This window comes from Homalodisca vitripennis, chromosome 3, assembly GCF_021130785.1.
Source record: "Homalodisca vitripennis isolate AUS2020 chromosome 3, UT_GWSS_2.1, whole genome shotgun sequence".
NCBI classification, from domain to species: Eukaryota; Metazoa; Arthropoda; class Insecta; order Hemiptera; family Cicadellidae; genus Homalodisca; species Homalodisca vitripennis.
Genome location: NC_060209.1, coordinates 101,307,028 through 101,325,001, shown reverse-complemented (window position 1 = coordinate 101,325,001; position 17,974 = coordinate 101,307,028). Strand labels below are relative to the sequence as shown.

General features: G+C 31.0%; 1 protein-coding gene across 8 annotated transcripts in view; it reads left to right on the top strand.

Annotated features, from left to right (window-relative positions):
* Nucleotides 1–17,974, top strand: part of LOC124357253 (E3 ubiquitin-protein ligase HECTD1) — a 138,619-nt gene that overhangs the window by 73,078 nt on the left and 47,567 nt on the right. For 4 of the 8 annotated variants that reach the window (XM_046808821.1, XM_046808818.1, XM_046808814.1 and 1 more), the window contains 8 exons: nt 2,689–2,830; nt 6,390–6,500; nt 9,432–9,614; nt 10,215–10,455; nt 11,938–11,973; nt 13,452–13,627; nt 14,124–14,291; nt 17,015–17,137. In XM_046808821.1, coding sequence (XP_046664777.1) covers nt 2,689–2,830; nt 6,390–6,500; nt 9,432–9,614; nt 10,215–10,455; nt 11,938–11,973; nt 13,452–13,627; nt 14,124–14,291; nt 17,015–17,137 — 1,180 coding nt within the window. The remainder of the gene's footprint in view (nt 1–2,688; nt 2,831–6,389; nt 6,501–9,431; nt 9,615–10,214; nt 10,456–11,937; nt 11,974–13,451; nt 13,628–14,123; nt 14,292–17,014; nt 17,138–17,974) is intronic. The other 4 variants (XM_046808817.1, XM_046808819.1, XM_046808820.1 and 1 more) reach the window with 4 other exon arrangements.

The window sequence follows — 17,974 nt, the reverse complement described above, 5'->3', positions numbered from 1 at the left end:
TGAAAAGATGACCATTTGTTCATAAATCAGTAATTCAAGTTCATACATTAAGTAAAATAGCTCTCTGACATTTCAAGCTAACACCCTAAAATGTTGCATGTATTTTGTAAACCAACTTAGTAACTAAATTAAGTTATTTGAAAGGGCATTGTTTTCTGTCTTGGGCCAAAAACATATTTTTAAATATACAATAAAATTATTAAACTACATACTTAGTGTTATTGCTTTAAAGCCTAATTCATGGTAGCTATAATAACAAGTAAGTTTGTCATGAAAAGTATTTGAGTTATGATAATTAACATAAAGTATGTATTTCAGATGAAATATGCTTTGTTGCTGTTAATTAAAAAGAAGTGTCTCAAATGGGGTACTATATGCAGAGTCTCAATTAAATCCCAGGATTACGTAATATTATTTTTACCATTACGAATGAAGTTTATAAAACCTTAAATGTTGTAATTGGACATCAAAAATTATTTTAACAAGTAGACTGCTGCATCCCCAGGGAAACCGCCCTCTAGGAGGCAGAGGAAAAGTTTTAATGGTAGCATAGGTCAAGTTATATATAAAATTAAAAGTCTGAATTAGTAGAATACGATGCTGTGATTAAAGTTTAAAAACATTGTTATCAGCTTTTGTATTATCTATGAATGACATTTTTACATGGTTTTGAAAACTGTATCCAGACGTGAAGTGGAATTTATGATCTTTGTAATTATTTGAAGTTGCTTTGCTTAAGAAGTTTTAAAAATGTTTTATTAAAGTCTGTATTGAGTAGCAAATCATTTTAAAGCACATACTTTTCTGAAACCGAAGCTGTAAATTTACATTCACTTGAATGTATACTGATGAGATTAACCCTAAGATTTGAACAATCCTAGATTGATAATACTAGAATCTCCAGAGAGTTTCTCGCAAATATCTACAAAACACAGTGTCAAGTTTTTATTGCTGATTTTATAGCTGCTAGGCGACCTAGAGATAGCACTTTTATAAATAAATTAGCTAGCCTGAAACTTAGTTTAATCGGTACTTAACCTTTTTAACCCTGATGTCCGTATTGTACGGACGTAAAAATGGTATCAACTTCTGACATCTGTGTAGTGTGGACATGCACTTTTTATTATGTTATTAGCCACTTATTTCACCAAATGCTCAGAAATTCCAGAGACTTGTGTACAAAGATGTATTGCATTGAAATATATTAGTTCGTAAAGCTTTGACTTCGTGTTTGGTCAGTCTGTGATTAAGAAATTACAATTCATCTCAGCTGACTGCTCACTGATTGTCGCAGACTGCTGTACTTCACTATGTTGTGAATATTCCACCTTAAGCCATATTTTTAGCCGTTTTGTTAAAATGGTAGAAAGTGCATCAGTTTAATTTTAGTTTATTATCTATTTGATTTGATGAAGGGGAAGAGGAATCGTTCAAAGTATCCCGTTAACGAAAATACACCAATTAGTAACCTAGTTGCAAGTGCTGTGGATGTGGACAATGATCACGATTTGAGTGATAGCTATCTTGAAATTTTGAAAACATTCTCTACTGATGTAAATATTGCACTTAAAAGCTTTTTAGATTTGTAAATATATGCTATAAACAGTTTTAATTATTTAACAGAAATAACTGGTCTTATGTTATGTACAATGAATATTAAAACTCTTGTTACATTTACTTGCACAGAAATGGCAAAAAGGGAAAATGATGTGTCCTTACAAAAATTAATTTTACTCAACTTGTAAATAAAGTAGGTCCATAACTTTTGTTTCCTTATATTAAGAATTGTTAAATTTAACATAAAATGGATCGATATTTGTCTTTCAAATATTTTTTAGCTGTAATTTGAAATTTTAATTTTTTAAAATTATATATATATATATATATATATATATATATATAATTATAATTTTATGTTGAAATTTTTAGCAGCAGTAATTTATTTTAAAAGTTACAATTTTATATATATATATATATATATATATATATATATATATATATATATATATATATATATATATATATATATACATACTACATTGTATGAAAGCTGATAACAATGTTTTTAAACTTAAATAAGCTGTTGTTTTGGTTAAGGTTAACTTTTTGAGGCAGAGTTTTAAGCATTGTATTCTACTAATAAAGACCTTTAATGTGATATTAAATGTAATATTATATGAAACTCTTAACGTATGTTTGCATTACAACTTTTCCTCGGACTCCTTGTGGGCCTTAGTTTTTTGATGTCTACTAACATGTTAACTTTTGTTATTTTTAAAATAATATAATGCCTCCTTGTAACTTAATAATTGATACCCTGTATTTCACTGTATTTTTATCAAATGTAGAAATTGGTTTAATGATGATTTTATTTAAATCATACTTAGGCTAAAAGAAGCTATTAATATTTGAAATTGGGAGATTTAGACTCTTATTTGAGATTGGAAAATTCTTGATTTGATTATCACTACCTGTTACCAATATACTGCAAAATATCTGCATTACCAAGAATAGACTTAGCCCTAGTATTGTTGGAAAAGTCTCTTGTGATTACAAAAAATGAGAATTAGAAATAGAATGAGTTTTTTTCTATTTCTCTTCTTAGCTGCTGTTATGCTTTCTAATGTAACATAAAGCAGTTGTTGTTTTGGTAGTGAATCATCGCAATGTGATGGTTGGTGTTGACAGGAAAGCCAGTCTGAGTCTCATCAAGAAGATGGTTCATTACATCCATCCATCACTACTGGTGGAGGCTTGTAGTCCAGAGTCCTCAACATACAATTTGGGCACTATGCTAGTTGAAGTCATAGCTACTGTGCTTGACAATGAGGTCAGTATTGCTGAGAGGTGTTCAGATTACATAATATTCTGGCCACTGGGCTATTGATTTTCTTCTCTATCTTATTAGTTGTTTTTGAACGGTAATATGTCTAAATCAAACTATGGAGTTTATTTTACACAACATTATTTGTAAGTTAAAAACAAATAATTGAATTTTAGTTTTAAAACTAAATAGAAAAATTGGCAACATATCATGAGGATGATATATAGTGTTTTATAATATAATACCACTACAATATAATAGAGCTCTTAATTCGTTTGTACAAGTTTTGAATGTTATAATGAACAAGTTACATTCAAAATCTATTTGAATGACCTTCTTAGAAAGTTTCTGAACCATTCCTAGACCATGCCTAGTTTTTGCAGCGTAGATTTTGAGTTGGAATTACTGAATTAACTGTTTTAAATAAAAATTTTTGTTACGTTCAACTATTTTTACAACTCTAGTAATCAAAATATCTCTGATTTTGTAATGAACTCTACGGATGTCATAGCTCGTAAATTACTCTCGAGAGATGCATTTTTCTGTTGCATTATTGGTAATGGTTATAATTTCTTTTGGGGGGTGTCTGATATTGTCAGCAAAAAGGATGGTGGCTCATGTCTTTGATACAACACTACTGTGTATTTACTACAGAGAAAAGTATATGATTTCTAAAATGGTAAACGTGTTTAGCGTGGAATCTTAAAATCATTTATGGTTCAACCATTTTGGTATGTGTGTATGACAATCATCATTTGGAGTATGTATATAATATTTTAATGAACCAGTGAGCACTGGATTTTGTGAAATGCAGATCCAATCAACCATCCAGAGCACACTGTGTAGTGCTGTTATCTTTTAACCCTGGAACTGGCGGTCATATTTCTCTCAGTGGCAGAGTGTTTTAGTACTTCATACATTGCCTTATATTTATTTTATTGTTACATATTTACTATAAAGTACCTATAACATATTATATATTTCTTGATTCAGCATTGTTCAAGGAACATTTTTCACATAATATAATTAAAACAAAAAAATACCCTTACTCGACCTCTTCAGGAAAAAATATGTTTTTTAGAAAAAAGAAAAGTTAGTTCAAAGTTTTTGATCTGTAAAATTGTTGTTGTTAGTGATACGCAAAATCCAAAATATACAAAAGAAAGAGCATTTAATTCTGAGTAAAAATAAAACAACACATAGTTTATAAGGTATTTATTTTTACATGTGGTAAACGATTCAAAAATCATACACTGACATTCGAAAGTGCTACTTACCAACAAAAGTAAGAACTTCAAAGCTCACTTGGATTTGTACAATCTTGTAAGTATTAGTTTATATTAATTTTCTATTTTTTAATTTTTTATTATACATTTTTTAATTATGTTCTGATTGAATATCTAAATCGGAATCCTCATCGTTCCTTATTTCATGTACAACTAATTCTCGAATGTCACTTGAACGATCGCGGAAATTACGATCCGTTATATAAACACGCACAAAAAACTTACTATTATTGTGTCATATACACAATCATCATTACAACGACCTCAAACAAACAATAAACCAGTCAAAACACCATGCAGGTGACGAAATAACAATAGCCGAATGAACCAGTTGACTCATCGCTACGCGCGCAACTAGCGCGGTACGCGGGTGAATGTAAACAAACAGTTTAGAGATTACAAAACGTATGGACGTGTAACGAAACAATAAAATTATTTATTAGTGTATTATTTACATAAACTGAACCTTCCTCTTTCGATTGGTATCAATGTACAAGTAGTTCTCGAATGTCACTTGAACGATCGCGGAAATTACGATCCATTACGTAAACACGCACAAAACACTTACTATTATTGTGTAATATACACAACCATCATTACAAAGAACTCAAACAAACAATAAACCAGACAGGATACAATGCAGCTGACGAAATAACAATAGCCGAATGAACCAGTTGACTCATCGCTGCGCGCGCAACTAGCGTGGTACGCGGGAGAATGTAAACAAACAGTTCAGACATTATAAGACGTATGGACGTGTAACGAAACGATAAATTATTTATTAGTGTATTATTTACATAAATTGAACCTTCCTCTTTCGATTGGTATCAATACCGATACTCTTTGATCGTGTTTTAAGTACGTAATATTGAGAAATATAAGACGTATTAAAACGCCCGATATCGGGCGCTGCCATCTAGGATGCGACTAAAACGCCCGATATCGGGCGTTTGCCAGTTCCAGGGTTAAGGTAATAAACTTGGGTAGGGCGTGGATTCTTAAATATTTAACTATTAGATTATTCTGAAATGTTGTGTTACCTTCGAAATGGTCTTAACCCTTAGTGAGCCACAAATAAATAACCAAAGCTACTCCTAAGAGCCATACGCCTTTAAAATAAAAAATTCCCACATACCATAACCAATTTTTTAAAATAATTCTTATAACATAAGAGGTAAAAAAACGACCAAATATTTTTTTCACTCTTTATTGTTAATTTACAGCCAAAAAATGGTAAAATCTTAATTTTACTGAAAAAAATTTAATTTTGACATTCTATGTGTTCATATATAAAATTAACAATAGTTGAACACAATTATTGTAATATTTTACAAAAAACAAGCGTATAGTAATTTTACTAGTAATATACAAATTAAATAAAAGCAATGAAACTAAAAGAAAACTTAACATCACGATAATAATACATAAACTTCACTGTACATTGATTAAAAATATTGATTAACATCAAAATTGAAAAGATAAATACGCGGATCGAAAATGGAAGGGCGAATAAACATCTAACCTCACGGAAGGCTACAGGCAGACTGGGCGCGCGTCAGTAGACGTCGTTGGTTCTGCGGGACACTATGAACATCCGGCCGCGCGCTATTTTGTTGATCAAACAAGAGCCATGACCTTCAAAATAGACACGAACAGTTGTCCCTTGTTTAAATAAACGTTTTTAACAGTTTTTACTAAGTTTGTTACCCAGAAATGCTTTTAAATAATATTAAAAAATAAAAATTGATTTTGCGTCAGTGGACGTCGTTGGCTTTTAGTGCTAGTTTAGGCACGACGTCTAGTAACGTCATTGGCTCGGAAAGGGTTAATATGTATGTGCCAAATAGTCAATGTTATAGTTACTAATAAATCAGCTGGCATTTTAATCTGGATGGCACAAATTTGTTAGTTAATATTTATTAATTAAATAAATATCATAAATAGTAATTAAATTTGCATATACATTTTTAGCCATCACTGTTTGTGACTGGAATATGCAAATATCAGATCAATGCTGTAGAAAATCAATGGTTTCCATGTTGGCCTCAGTTGTTGATTATTCAAACTCATGTCCAAGTATTAAGTGTATTAGATTCTAAGGGGTGTAGTAAAATTCTTTATAAAAAATAAATATGAATTAGTTAAAAAATTGCTACATGGATGCTACAGTATTGGAAAAGTGGCATTCTATCATAATTTACATTAAAAAACGCTTTGATGACTAGATCTGGTAGAAAGGTAAGCTGTTATTGTTGGGTACAGAAAGCATGTGGTTGCAGATCTCTTATAGTTGGCCGTGTAGTGAGACCAGGCCCGGTTGGGCCCCCAAACTGGGCCAGCTGGCGCTGCGCTGGGACCCGGAGACCAAGTTTATTGTCGATAAGACCACGGTAACTCGAACAGCTAGGGGGCCCGCATTTGTCCACAACCCAATCATGAACATAAGCTTATTAAAAGATATTTTCAACCAAATTTATTGTTTAAACTTGTTGATGACATTGTGAGAAACCGGCAACATATTGCGAAATGCATAATTAGTATGAGACCACAATTTCAAATAATATAGTAGCACTTTCTCAACAAATTTGTATGTCCTTTTTAATTAAATTGCTTGTTTTGAAAAGAAACAACAAACTATAGCTTGTTGTTTTAGCCTTAAAGAAAAATTACTAATTTAAGCTAATAAACACTTTGTTTTATAATATGTGCTTTATCATGATAGTTGACACATTGAAATAAAAAAAAAACTTCACATAATATTATATTTGGAAACCTAACAAAAGACCAGTTGGTTCAAAGATTAAAAAACAAGTAATTATACAAACTTTTGTTTACATTTTTTGAATTTGGCTCAGTTAAAACTATTTTTACCCTTTATATTTGATTTAAATCTATATTTGCACTATTTAAAAACTTATTTATAGAACTAGTTTTACTAATGGAAAGCACTTATTCTGGATAAAATGGTAGTTGGTAAGGATACCAGGACGTGTAGTGATGTGCCAGTGATATATATATATATATATATATATATATATATATATATTTTGCAAGGATTGTGATATTAGTCATTACTAAAAGCCAAGTATTTTATAACAAGCAGAATTCTACAAAATAAATATTCAGTCACATGCAGTTTGAGCTCTGTTAGTTATTTAAAAATAAGCACCTAAGTATTTTGTTACTTTTTATTTGAAACACTGCAATATAGCGTTCATAAAAACTTAATTGAGTTATGATGCGACTAATAAGAAGTAAGTCATGAGAAGATAAACTTGAGTTTAATAAGGATTATTAATAGTTTTAAACCCCTTACACCTTAGTCTCTATTTTAGCCTTTTTACACTTGATATAAGTATTAGAACTGCACACTGACATGTTATATTTTTATATATTTATAGACCTACATCATATTTTTCTTATTCCTATTGAATGATGACCACCAGATAATGTTTTTGTCATTTTAATAACTATTTATAATTGTATATTATCAGCATTATATCTTTTTTTATCGTGGGAGTCAATATCTGCATAAGCTTCCTGTAATATTGTACCATGTACCCAGACCAGATGTGTCTGGGTATTTTGCATTGTGTTTAATTTTCATACTTTAATTCTCCTTGCGTACATTTTTATGAATATCACAACTAAACCTTAAGCATTGATTGTCTCCGCAATCGCAGTGGAGCTGTAAATTTATTTGCTTTTATTTGTAATTAAGTAATTTATTATTATATCAGTTTATAATTTAATTACTTTAAAACATGAAATATTGTTCATGTCAATATATAAATTAACCATATTGAGGCATGTACTTTCAAATCTAAGACTCAAGGTTAGGGAACTATTGAAAAGATTGCTTCATTTCCTATAGAACAAATTCAGTGAAAAATCTTGGTATAAAAACTAAACTTTTAATGAATGTTTATCTAAAATCCTACCTTTGCACCCATAGTAATTAAAATCAACTGAGTCACAAGTTCACTTTAATTGAGAAATGTAGAATTGTAAAAAATGAATGTTTTACAGAGTGGAATAAAATGAATATTCTCTCCTTCCAATTAAAATAAAAAATATTTACAATAAATATGAAATGTGGTTATTATTAAGGAAAGGTAATTTAAGGTGTGTAAGTTAGGATGCAGTAGTTGTGGTCGAGTAACACAAGTTTAGATGTAGCACATTGAATATGAGGGTGTGTTAGGCAAAAATGTGTTAGATAAAGCATAATAAATATTTTAGGAGAGTGGGGGTGTTGGTGAAGGATATGGTTTGTTTAAATGTACATTAAGTATGTTAGGTTAGCCAAGTTGAGAATAGTAGGACAAGTAAGAAATATTTTTAAATCTTAGGCTTATGCAGTCAATGTAAAAACTACATTTAAGTTTCCTGATTCACACAGTGTTGCCTACTCACTTCTTATGAATTTCAGACAGAATTTAGTCCCTTAAATCCTTACCATATCCATTCGGTGTGTTTAAAAAGAAGCACTCTACTAAAATCTACAAGGCCACTTGAAAACATACAGATTTTCTTCATAGAATGATACCAAATTGTAAAAAATATTGATGAAAATTGATAGATCTGCCACCATATCGCTTCCCTTGACAATCGTGACAGCTGGGCACATGTGGACTCCCCTATGTGTGCAGTTCTGTCTTGCACTAATACCCTCTGTGTTGTTGACATTTGGATTAACCGTTTGGGAGTGTATGCACTGTTAGTATTAAGTTAACCGTTACATGTACTTTGTCTTCAGTTTACTGGCTAGTATGATGTTTCTTGGGTTTTAGTTTTCTTGTGGTAGGTCAATGAAAACCAGTAATTGCTATTTGTTTGCTGTCAGTAGATCACAATTTGGGTGGAAAATTGTCGATCATTTGTGCTTTGTGTTTGTATGAATAATAGTGAAAATTAACATTTAATATTCCAAATTTTTGTTTGCTACAAAAAGCAATATTTAAATTACAGTTGCTTGTTATCTTTTATATTTTGTTTGTATACATAAATGCTCAGATTATGGAGCTATCTTAGTTACATAGTTTTCCATAAAACATTTATTAGTTTCTCTTCTTTAAGACCATAACTTCCTCATCAAAGTCCTTTAATTTCTTAGTTGATTGCACAATAAACAAGATCCATCAGTTAATCCTTGTGAATTTATCAATCCATTTTTGCAAAGATTACTTGATGGAGGTAAGTGTTGAACCGTTTAAAATATGATTGAATTGCAGATCAATAAAATTTATATATTGTAAATGTCAAGAGTAAATGGCATTAATGACAGTGACTAAGAAGTATGCTGATTTTTGTGATAACAGGATGATGAAGACGGACATCTAGTGGTGCTGCAGATTATCGAGGATCTGATGACCAAGGCCCAAGATATATTTCTTGATCACTTCGCACGGCTGGGAGTATTCTCCAAGGTCCTACAACTGGCTGGACCACAGGACTCCTCGACCCTCCATGACACTCAATCCATCTGCAAGAAAGACGATGTGGTGAGTGGGGCTCAGTCAGTCGTACTTAAATTATGAATTAGTGTGTGTTTGTGTCTGTCTGTGGGAAGGAGTCAGAATTTGGGTTGATGGGTTGCAGAAGCAGTAGGTAATTTGGTTTATGAAGGAAATTAATTGGTTTAAGAATTTGGCAGATAGATCAGTTATGGGTGAATTAGTAATAAACGTGTAGGCTTAGATGATGGGAATGAAATTTGTGGTTATATTATAGGCAGATGGGATGTATATTGGCGATTTGGTGGTGAAAGAACAGATACATGGTTAGTGATATGGTATAATCAGAAGGTGAATGGGTTGATTGAATGAGAGTGATTTATATAATTATGTAGAATTATGTGTAATAATAAATTAGTGGATCATTTAAGAATAAAATTATTTACAGTCTTGGGTGAAATAAATAATGTTAACAGAAATATCTTGGTAGTGTACAACCTTCATAAGGTATGATGGCGTGAACTGTTATCTATAGTAAAAGGATGCAATTTTACTGCCTTCATTAACATAAATGAATTTGACTCTAATTCCTTGATCAACGCGTATTGTGACCAATTTTCTTGAGATTTAAGTTACTTGAACTGCCAGTTACAGGAGCAGTGTGAGCCGGAAGCACTATTGGAAGACACCAAGGAGATGTTACCAGGCAAGGCCTATCACTGGAGGGATTGGTGCTTGTGTCGGGGCCGAGACTGTCTGTACGTGTGGTCAGATGCTGCAGCACTGGAGCTAAGCAATGGTAGCAATGGCTGGTTTCGCTTCATCTTGGATGGCAAGCTGGCCACAATGTACTCCTCAGGCAGCCCAGAGGGTGGCACAGATTCCACAGGTACTTTAAATCACTGTGCAACATTCTTTTGTATGGTTTTTATTTAAATTTTTTAAATTGGAAAATATAGGAATGCATAAACCCATATTGGAGCCAAAGAAAACTCTTAATTTTTGTGTTTGGTGTACTGCATGACACCTGTCATTAAAGTTACAAGTAATCATGAAATTGTAATAACAAGTAAAAATGTATCAAGATGTATGATTTTTTTATGGCAAAACATAAGTAACTAGTAATTGAAATTCTAATTTGAGATAGTAGTATATTGAGAGTTTATTTTATTAATATCACCATATTGTTCCTGAATTATTACAGGGAACTTGTAACAAAATAATACTGTAGAAAGAATACATTTTCTCATGTATTGATGACCCTTTACTTTTCCAAATTTTGTATTTGAGTTAGTGTTTTCTCACCCTCTAGGTCTTAAGAGTATCAACCAAGACATGTTTTTTTGATACAACATGTCATATGAGATGTTTCGTATGTTTTTGGTAGTTATTGGTAAATAATTGAAACAAGTTGGATAGATGGGAAACAGGCAGGCAACAATTGTGGCACAGTGTGGTTTTAACCAGTTATTTAATTTAACAAGTGTGATTTTGAAAAGTTCACATACCTAACCCTATACACAACTATCACCTAACAATTAATTCTCATTGAAGATGCAATGTGAAATAAATAAGAATGAAATTATTCAACATGGACCAAATAACAATGCCAAAATAAAATACAAAATAGGGTAATGAATAATTAAAAGTACTATGAATACATTAGACATACAAATAATGAATATGCTGTTTATTCATTGCTTCGTGGAATGAGTGGTTGCTTTACAGCCAAAGATGTAACTGGCCATGTAGGCAGTAACTGCCCAAAATTAAGGAATCAACATTTTTGCATAAGTTCTCAGTTTTCTTAAAAATTTGTATTATTTAAAACCTGAATATCCTAGTTTTGATTGTTAGTACAAATATATATGTGAACTTGCGGTTAATAAAAGTAGTATATGGCTACATTACAAGTAGAAACAGTTAGAATTAAATCATTTACTTAAAACTTAACCTTTAACCTTTTAACATTTCTTGCCAAGAACCCGTTTCTGGTATTTAATAACTTTTAGTTTATAGTAAAATTAAAATGTTATAATTTATCATTATATTCTGTTAAATGTTTTATCGAGTTGGTTTAATTTTACCAAGTGATTTCTTGACTTAAAATGAAGATTATCTGTTTGTTGTTAATCAAGATTATTGTTACATTTTTATGCAGTTGGTAGGATTATAATTTTGAGATAGTTTTTACTTAGTAAAGAATTGTAATGCATTAGCATGTTGTAACATAATGTATGAACAGGAAAGGTAATAATTTAATAGGGTAAGTTTGTTTAATCCTAGTTCTAGTTAGTGTGATAACCTCTCATTCTCATTGCTTGATGAGTGCTTAATATCAACTAATCTTGCTCATTGTTACCAATTCTAGGGAAGACCAGGAATTCAGAAACACTTGCTTCAGACGGTAAGTATTTTGTCAACTTCAATCTATTAAACTTATAGGAAACTAGTTTATTTTATTGTTTTGAAAGGGATTATTACAATAACATTATTGTTTTTACGTTGGTGTAGATGAGATTTTAAATAATTAAATTCAAACAGCATATTTAAATTCCTTTTTACTTTAAAAATAAGTGCCAAACTGGATTCATTCTTGGTAAGTAAAGCTTGCTTATTGTATTTGCATTGCCTATAACTACTCATTAACTTCTTTGCTAATTTGTATCACTTATTCATTATATTCGTGTAGTTTTCACCATTTATATTCTTTTAATATTTTTGATTTTAAATATTTTGATTTAAATATTTTTGATTTTCATATGAGATTAAAAGTAATTTTATCATTCTTGTTTATAGTATAGGCAACTAATAGGCAATGATTTATAGATATGCTGACTAATATATTGTCACAGAATTAAACGCAAATGAATTAATAAATAAATTAATTAATAACTAACAATATTATACTTATGTATTTTTTCAAAAGTCTTTTTTCAACTGGTAATTTGTTAACCAAAATTGTTTTATAACAAACTGCTACATTAAAGCAATTATAAATCGGCAAAACTTATATTACTGATAGGATTTTTGGGCCCCTGTAATATTTTAATACAAAAGGATAATTTAGTATGTTTCAGCTTACTTGTTGCTTAACTTAAAGTGTTAACTTCAGTTATAATTTTTGTTTAATTTAATTAATTTAAACTTTTATTCTCTCTTGGTTGTATCTTATTTTAAATTTTTTCCATCTGAGTATTTTGAAAAATTTGTAACTTAATAGATCCAGTTCTAAATATTGGTATTTAGCTTGCATAGTATTTTTAATTTTGTGTATATTCTCTTCTTTGGCTGCAAATTGGCTATCCTTATACAATTTCATTTTTGTTTATTGTATTATTTCAGTTTTGGCAGTTGCTTTACCTTGTAAAATTCCCCTTTTTATGAATTATGGTCCTGTTATTTTTACTTTTGGCGAATTGATTTTCCTTCTACAATTCCTTTACAATTTCTCCCTATTTTTACCAAATTAACTTGTCTTATAAACTACCTTTTTATTAATAAATAATTTTAACTTTGGTTGTTAATTTTACTTTTCATCCACATCTCTTGTTATATTTTCTATCTCTGGTCGTGTCAGAATAACATTTTTCTCCAATTAGTAATTTAAAAAATGTCTTTACTACCCATATTATTGTTTCTCTTATACATCATTTTCCTAATTTTGAAAGTTGGCAAATAATTTTTTTTATTACTCTGACTGCTTAATTTTTGGATGTAGTAAAATTAACTTTTCTTGTATGACTGTTATATGGTTCGCTAATTACTGATGCCTTATCGTCTTTGACATATTTCAAATGAACTCTTCTGCCAGAACTTCTTTGATCCTAAACAAACTGAATTGGTGGCAATTTGAAACCAACTGACAGTTGTCTATTGCTGTAGAAAACCGTGGAGAGTTCCTGGACAAGTTGCAGCGTGCTAGGGCCCAGGTAAAGCCCAACTCCCCCAGTCAGCCGATATTGTCTCGGGCCGGAGCAACACGCATTGTGGTTGGAAACTGGGCTCTCTCTTGCCACAAGGAGGGCGAGCTTCAAATCCACAACTCCGACGGGCAGCAGGTATAGTCCCTTTCTGATTCCATGGAATTTGATCCTCAGTATTGGTGTTTTGTAATTTGTAATTATTACATTGTGTTTACAGTTTATTGTAGGTAGTTGTACCTATACCTAATTCTTGTTATTTTATGTCGTTTTAGTATATTTTAAATCAGAATGGACTTAAGAGGACTAAAGACATATTAAGATATTCAAGACACATTTTCATAGCTTATCTATACATTGCAAAATTTTACATAAAAATAACACTTGGTAGTTTATGTAATATTTTATGGCTGGATAACAATTATATCAGTATTCATACAAGCACTGAATCTTCAAAATATAGAAAAATTAGTGTCTTACTCTTAAATTATTAGCAGTTTATATAATGTATATTGGTTTACTTATTTTTTAGACAATTTAAATCTATATTTAAGTTTTTTAAGTAGATTTATTGACCAATATAAACCAATTTTTCAGCATGATTTAGTTTCAAATTTATAATTTGATGTTTCAGCAAGCCACAATTCTGCGGGAAGACTTGCCAGGTTTCATCTTTGAATCTAACCGTGGGACTAAACATTCATTCACAGCAGAAACATCTTTGGGCCCAGAGTTTGCAGCTGGCTGGACTGGTAAACGGGGAAAACGCTTGCGTTCTAAAATTGAAGCAATGAAACAGAAAGTTAGTACTACTACCTGTTGCAATTACTTCCTAAGGTCTTTTCTTGACTATAATATCTGGTTTTATTTCGTTTTAAACTTTATCCTATTTAGTTTTTAACTTCCTTTATATCTATCATCTGGTTTTAGGTGAAAGTGCTATATACCATGCATATTTTTGCACACTAATAATTATTTATTTGTGTTTTATTATTTATTAATTATAATTAGGTTTATTTATTCTGTATCACCTATTTTATAATCAAAACCAAACGAGAATGTGTATTGAGAATGGATTGAGCTATAAACTACTTTACCTATACTTATCACTTACTATAGTACTTTACTATAACTACTGGAGCTATAATTACTTATAGAAATATTTAACTCAATTTCTATATAGGCAACATCGTGTTTTAAGCAAAATGGACATGTTACTTGAAACAGTTGGTGAAAGCTTCAAAATATCAAATCATTACTGTAACTGTGAAACAACAAAAAAAGTTGCTACATTATGAAAAAACCTGACTCCTAACATTCTGAATCTGACACATTCTAATGTCCTACAAAGTATCAAATGTATCCTGGTTTTACCAGTCTCCTACATCAGGACATGCTGGTTTGCCAGGAGGACACTAGAGCTTGTCAAATATGATGCCAGGTAGAAATGGATTTCTTTTAAAGATTGGTTTTCCTTCTATGGAGTATTCAGTACTTTACATATATTAAAATTGAAGATATTTAAACGGAATACTGTAACTTTCCCAATGTATATCAATCACGGTTGAATATATTCATTATTTTTTACAATAAAATACAGGATTAAAAATCAAGTGAAATGTATGGTGAACTATAGATACCTAGGTAGGTGGGAAGATATTCAGGTATCAAGTATCGGAATTTACCCATTTAAAAAATTAGTTATAGTGGAAAAACTTGTCAGCATATCATTTATGGATGGTTTCATTTAACTTTTTCATAAAGAAGTGAATAATTGCTTATTATTTGAAAAACCCCAATAAAGAGTTGGATGTTGAAGCAGCAGAAAACCTAACAGTTGAAGAGCTTAGGAGAATTAGATATCCTCTGTCACCACCTATTTAGGTGTGCCTTTTTTGTTTTTAGATAAGTAATTAATTCTAAAATGTAAATCATTCTAAATAGAAGTATAATTAAAACTAGTATTATTAACAGTTGATTTTAACTTATGGTTAAGAAAGTTGATTTGATTACAACATCATTTGTACAGTTTTAATTTTGTTTACCTATAGGAAGATTTTTTTACATGAAATAAGATAATGTTATTTACAAAATAATTCTATTTGATTAATTTGATCATTCCTGTTAGTACATGAGTCAGTATTTCCAACACATTTTGTGACAGGTCAAATTACGACATTTAAATATTCGCGGGGAATTAGCAGACTGTGACGTCAGTAAATCACATGTTATCGAAATTGAGATTTATTTAATTAATAACGGAGAAATATATTAAACTTTATACGGGAACAAATTTAATTAATTAAAATGAGTTAAACATAACCAAATTTCGTGTTTTACAAAAGTACTAAATAAAATTACGCAGAAAAGCCAATTGTGGGATAAAATGACTTGCGTATTGATGACATCAGAAAGCACATGTTGCAAAAAATTTAAATAAAAAAAGCTATAGAAAAATAATAAAAGAAAATAGAAAGACTTAAATTGATCAATTATAGTGAACGTGATAAATTTCGACAATTATGTGAAAAGAATCAAATTATATTCAATTGTGAAGACGCTGATTTGAACGGGAGAGGGGATGAGTATTGTTAGAGCCGGTATGCGTGGTTTTAGACGGAGAATCCTTCTTCTCTCTCTGGACTTGAAGCAGCGAGGACGTGTACTCGGGTAGATCCTCCTGGTACAGTAGTGATGAAATATGAAACTGTACAATAGTGCATTAAAGTTGTAATCAGGGATGGGATGTTGTGTTAGTGAACAAATTATCAAAGCAAAGTGAGTAGAATTAGACAGTATAACATAAAATAAATTGACGTCAAAGTCATTTTGCTTTGTCTTTCATTGACTATCCCATCTACAAAGAAATGTGGTAAGTAAGAAAATAAGCTTAGCTTAAAGAATATTACTTTCAAAACTTATTTGATTCAAAGCGATTGATAAGAACAGTGAATATTTTGTGAACTTTATTATGATATAAACAATCATATTGATCAGAGCTTTCAATAGAGTAATATTAAGTTTGAACCATCATTCAACCTACTTAAAAAAACCTGAGATAAATATAGACTCAGTGCTAGTGATATATATAACGTGTAACCTACTTTCACTAATACAAACACTTCCAACAACACCACAGACATTGAAGTTTGATCGTTATTTAAATACCGACTTGGAGCAATATGAGTCAGCCAACAGGGGACTACAACACATGTTAAAAAGCGGTTTAAAAAACTGATCGTAAGCAAGTCGCACAACCAACGAGGGGCAGCACACTTAGAAAACTGATCGTGAGCGAATTGGCACAACAAACGGGAGACGACGAACGTAGCAAAATCGCACAGCCAACGTGGGGCCTGGATCGTAACAATTTTCACAGTTTAAAATAATGGTAGTCTGTCAATTGGGTTTAATTAACACCATGTTAAATAATTCTATATCGGTTATTTTACATTTTAGATTTGAAATATCAAGGAGGTGTGTCATGTTAGTTGTCTAAACTACAATTTGGACTGTTGTTATTAGGTGAGAGTACAAGCCCAGGATATCTACGACAAGTACTTCAAGGCAGCGCAGGCGCAGCCTCGTGGTGTTGTCGCAAAGCTAGGAACCATTGTAGCTCAGATAGAAAGGGCCTGTCAGAAACAGGTGAGCATTATTATGAGGATTTAATTTTAAGGATATATGCATAACAATTGCTGAGAGTGAATTTGATTTTAGTTTGTTAACACTTTGACTGATGGTCATAGAATAACATCAAACAGAGTAATCAGACTGCGCTGTAAGACATCTGTCACAGTCAACATGTTATTAATGTACAGACTAGTCATTTTATAGAATCTTGAAACTCATGGCAAGGTAAAGAGGCTATTTAATCAAAGTTTGTTAGACTAAATATGCCTACTTCTTCACAAGTTACATTTAAAACAGAAAAAAAATGTGTTGTGTGAGTGCTATTTTATGTTCCTGCATTTTCTCACGAACTGAAACGAACACTTTAAAAACGCTTCTTAAAAATGTATTACTTACTAGCATAGATAAAATAACAAATTTAAGGATTCTTTTATCATCGTGACAGTTTATCATGAGAACCTGTAAGATTAACCTTAATGGAGTACTGATGTAGTTTAATATAATATATCAGAATAAACATTGATATTTTACCATCTCCAGTGGCTTCTAGATGGAGAATCAGAAATTTTAAAACACGAGGTAGTTTATACTATGGACCAATGAATGTATCACAGTCATATAAGTAGTTTATGTTGACTGTTGTGCACTATACACTTGAAACAGGAGAATTGTATCTATGAAAATACTTAATAATTTTGAATCTGCTATTAAGTTTAGAAGGTTCACATGATTTGGTGGTGATCCACTGCAGGGAAAGTTCCGGTCTGAACAGAGAGTTGTTATGTTTTTGATACAAAAACAGGCCATCATTGCTCCCTCTCTGTGACCTGCATATGTTCCACAAATGTAACA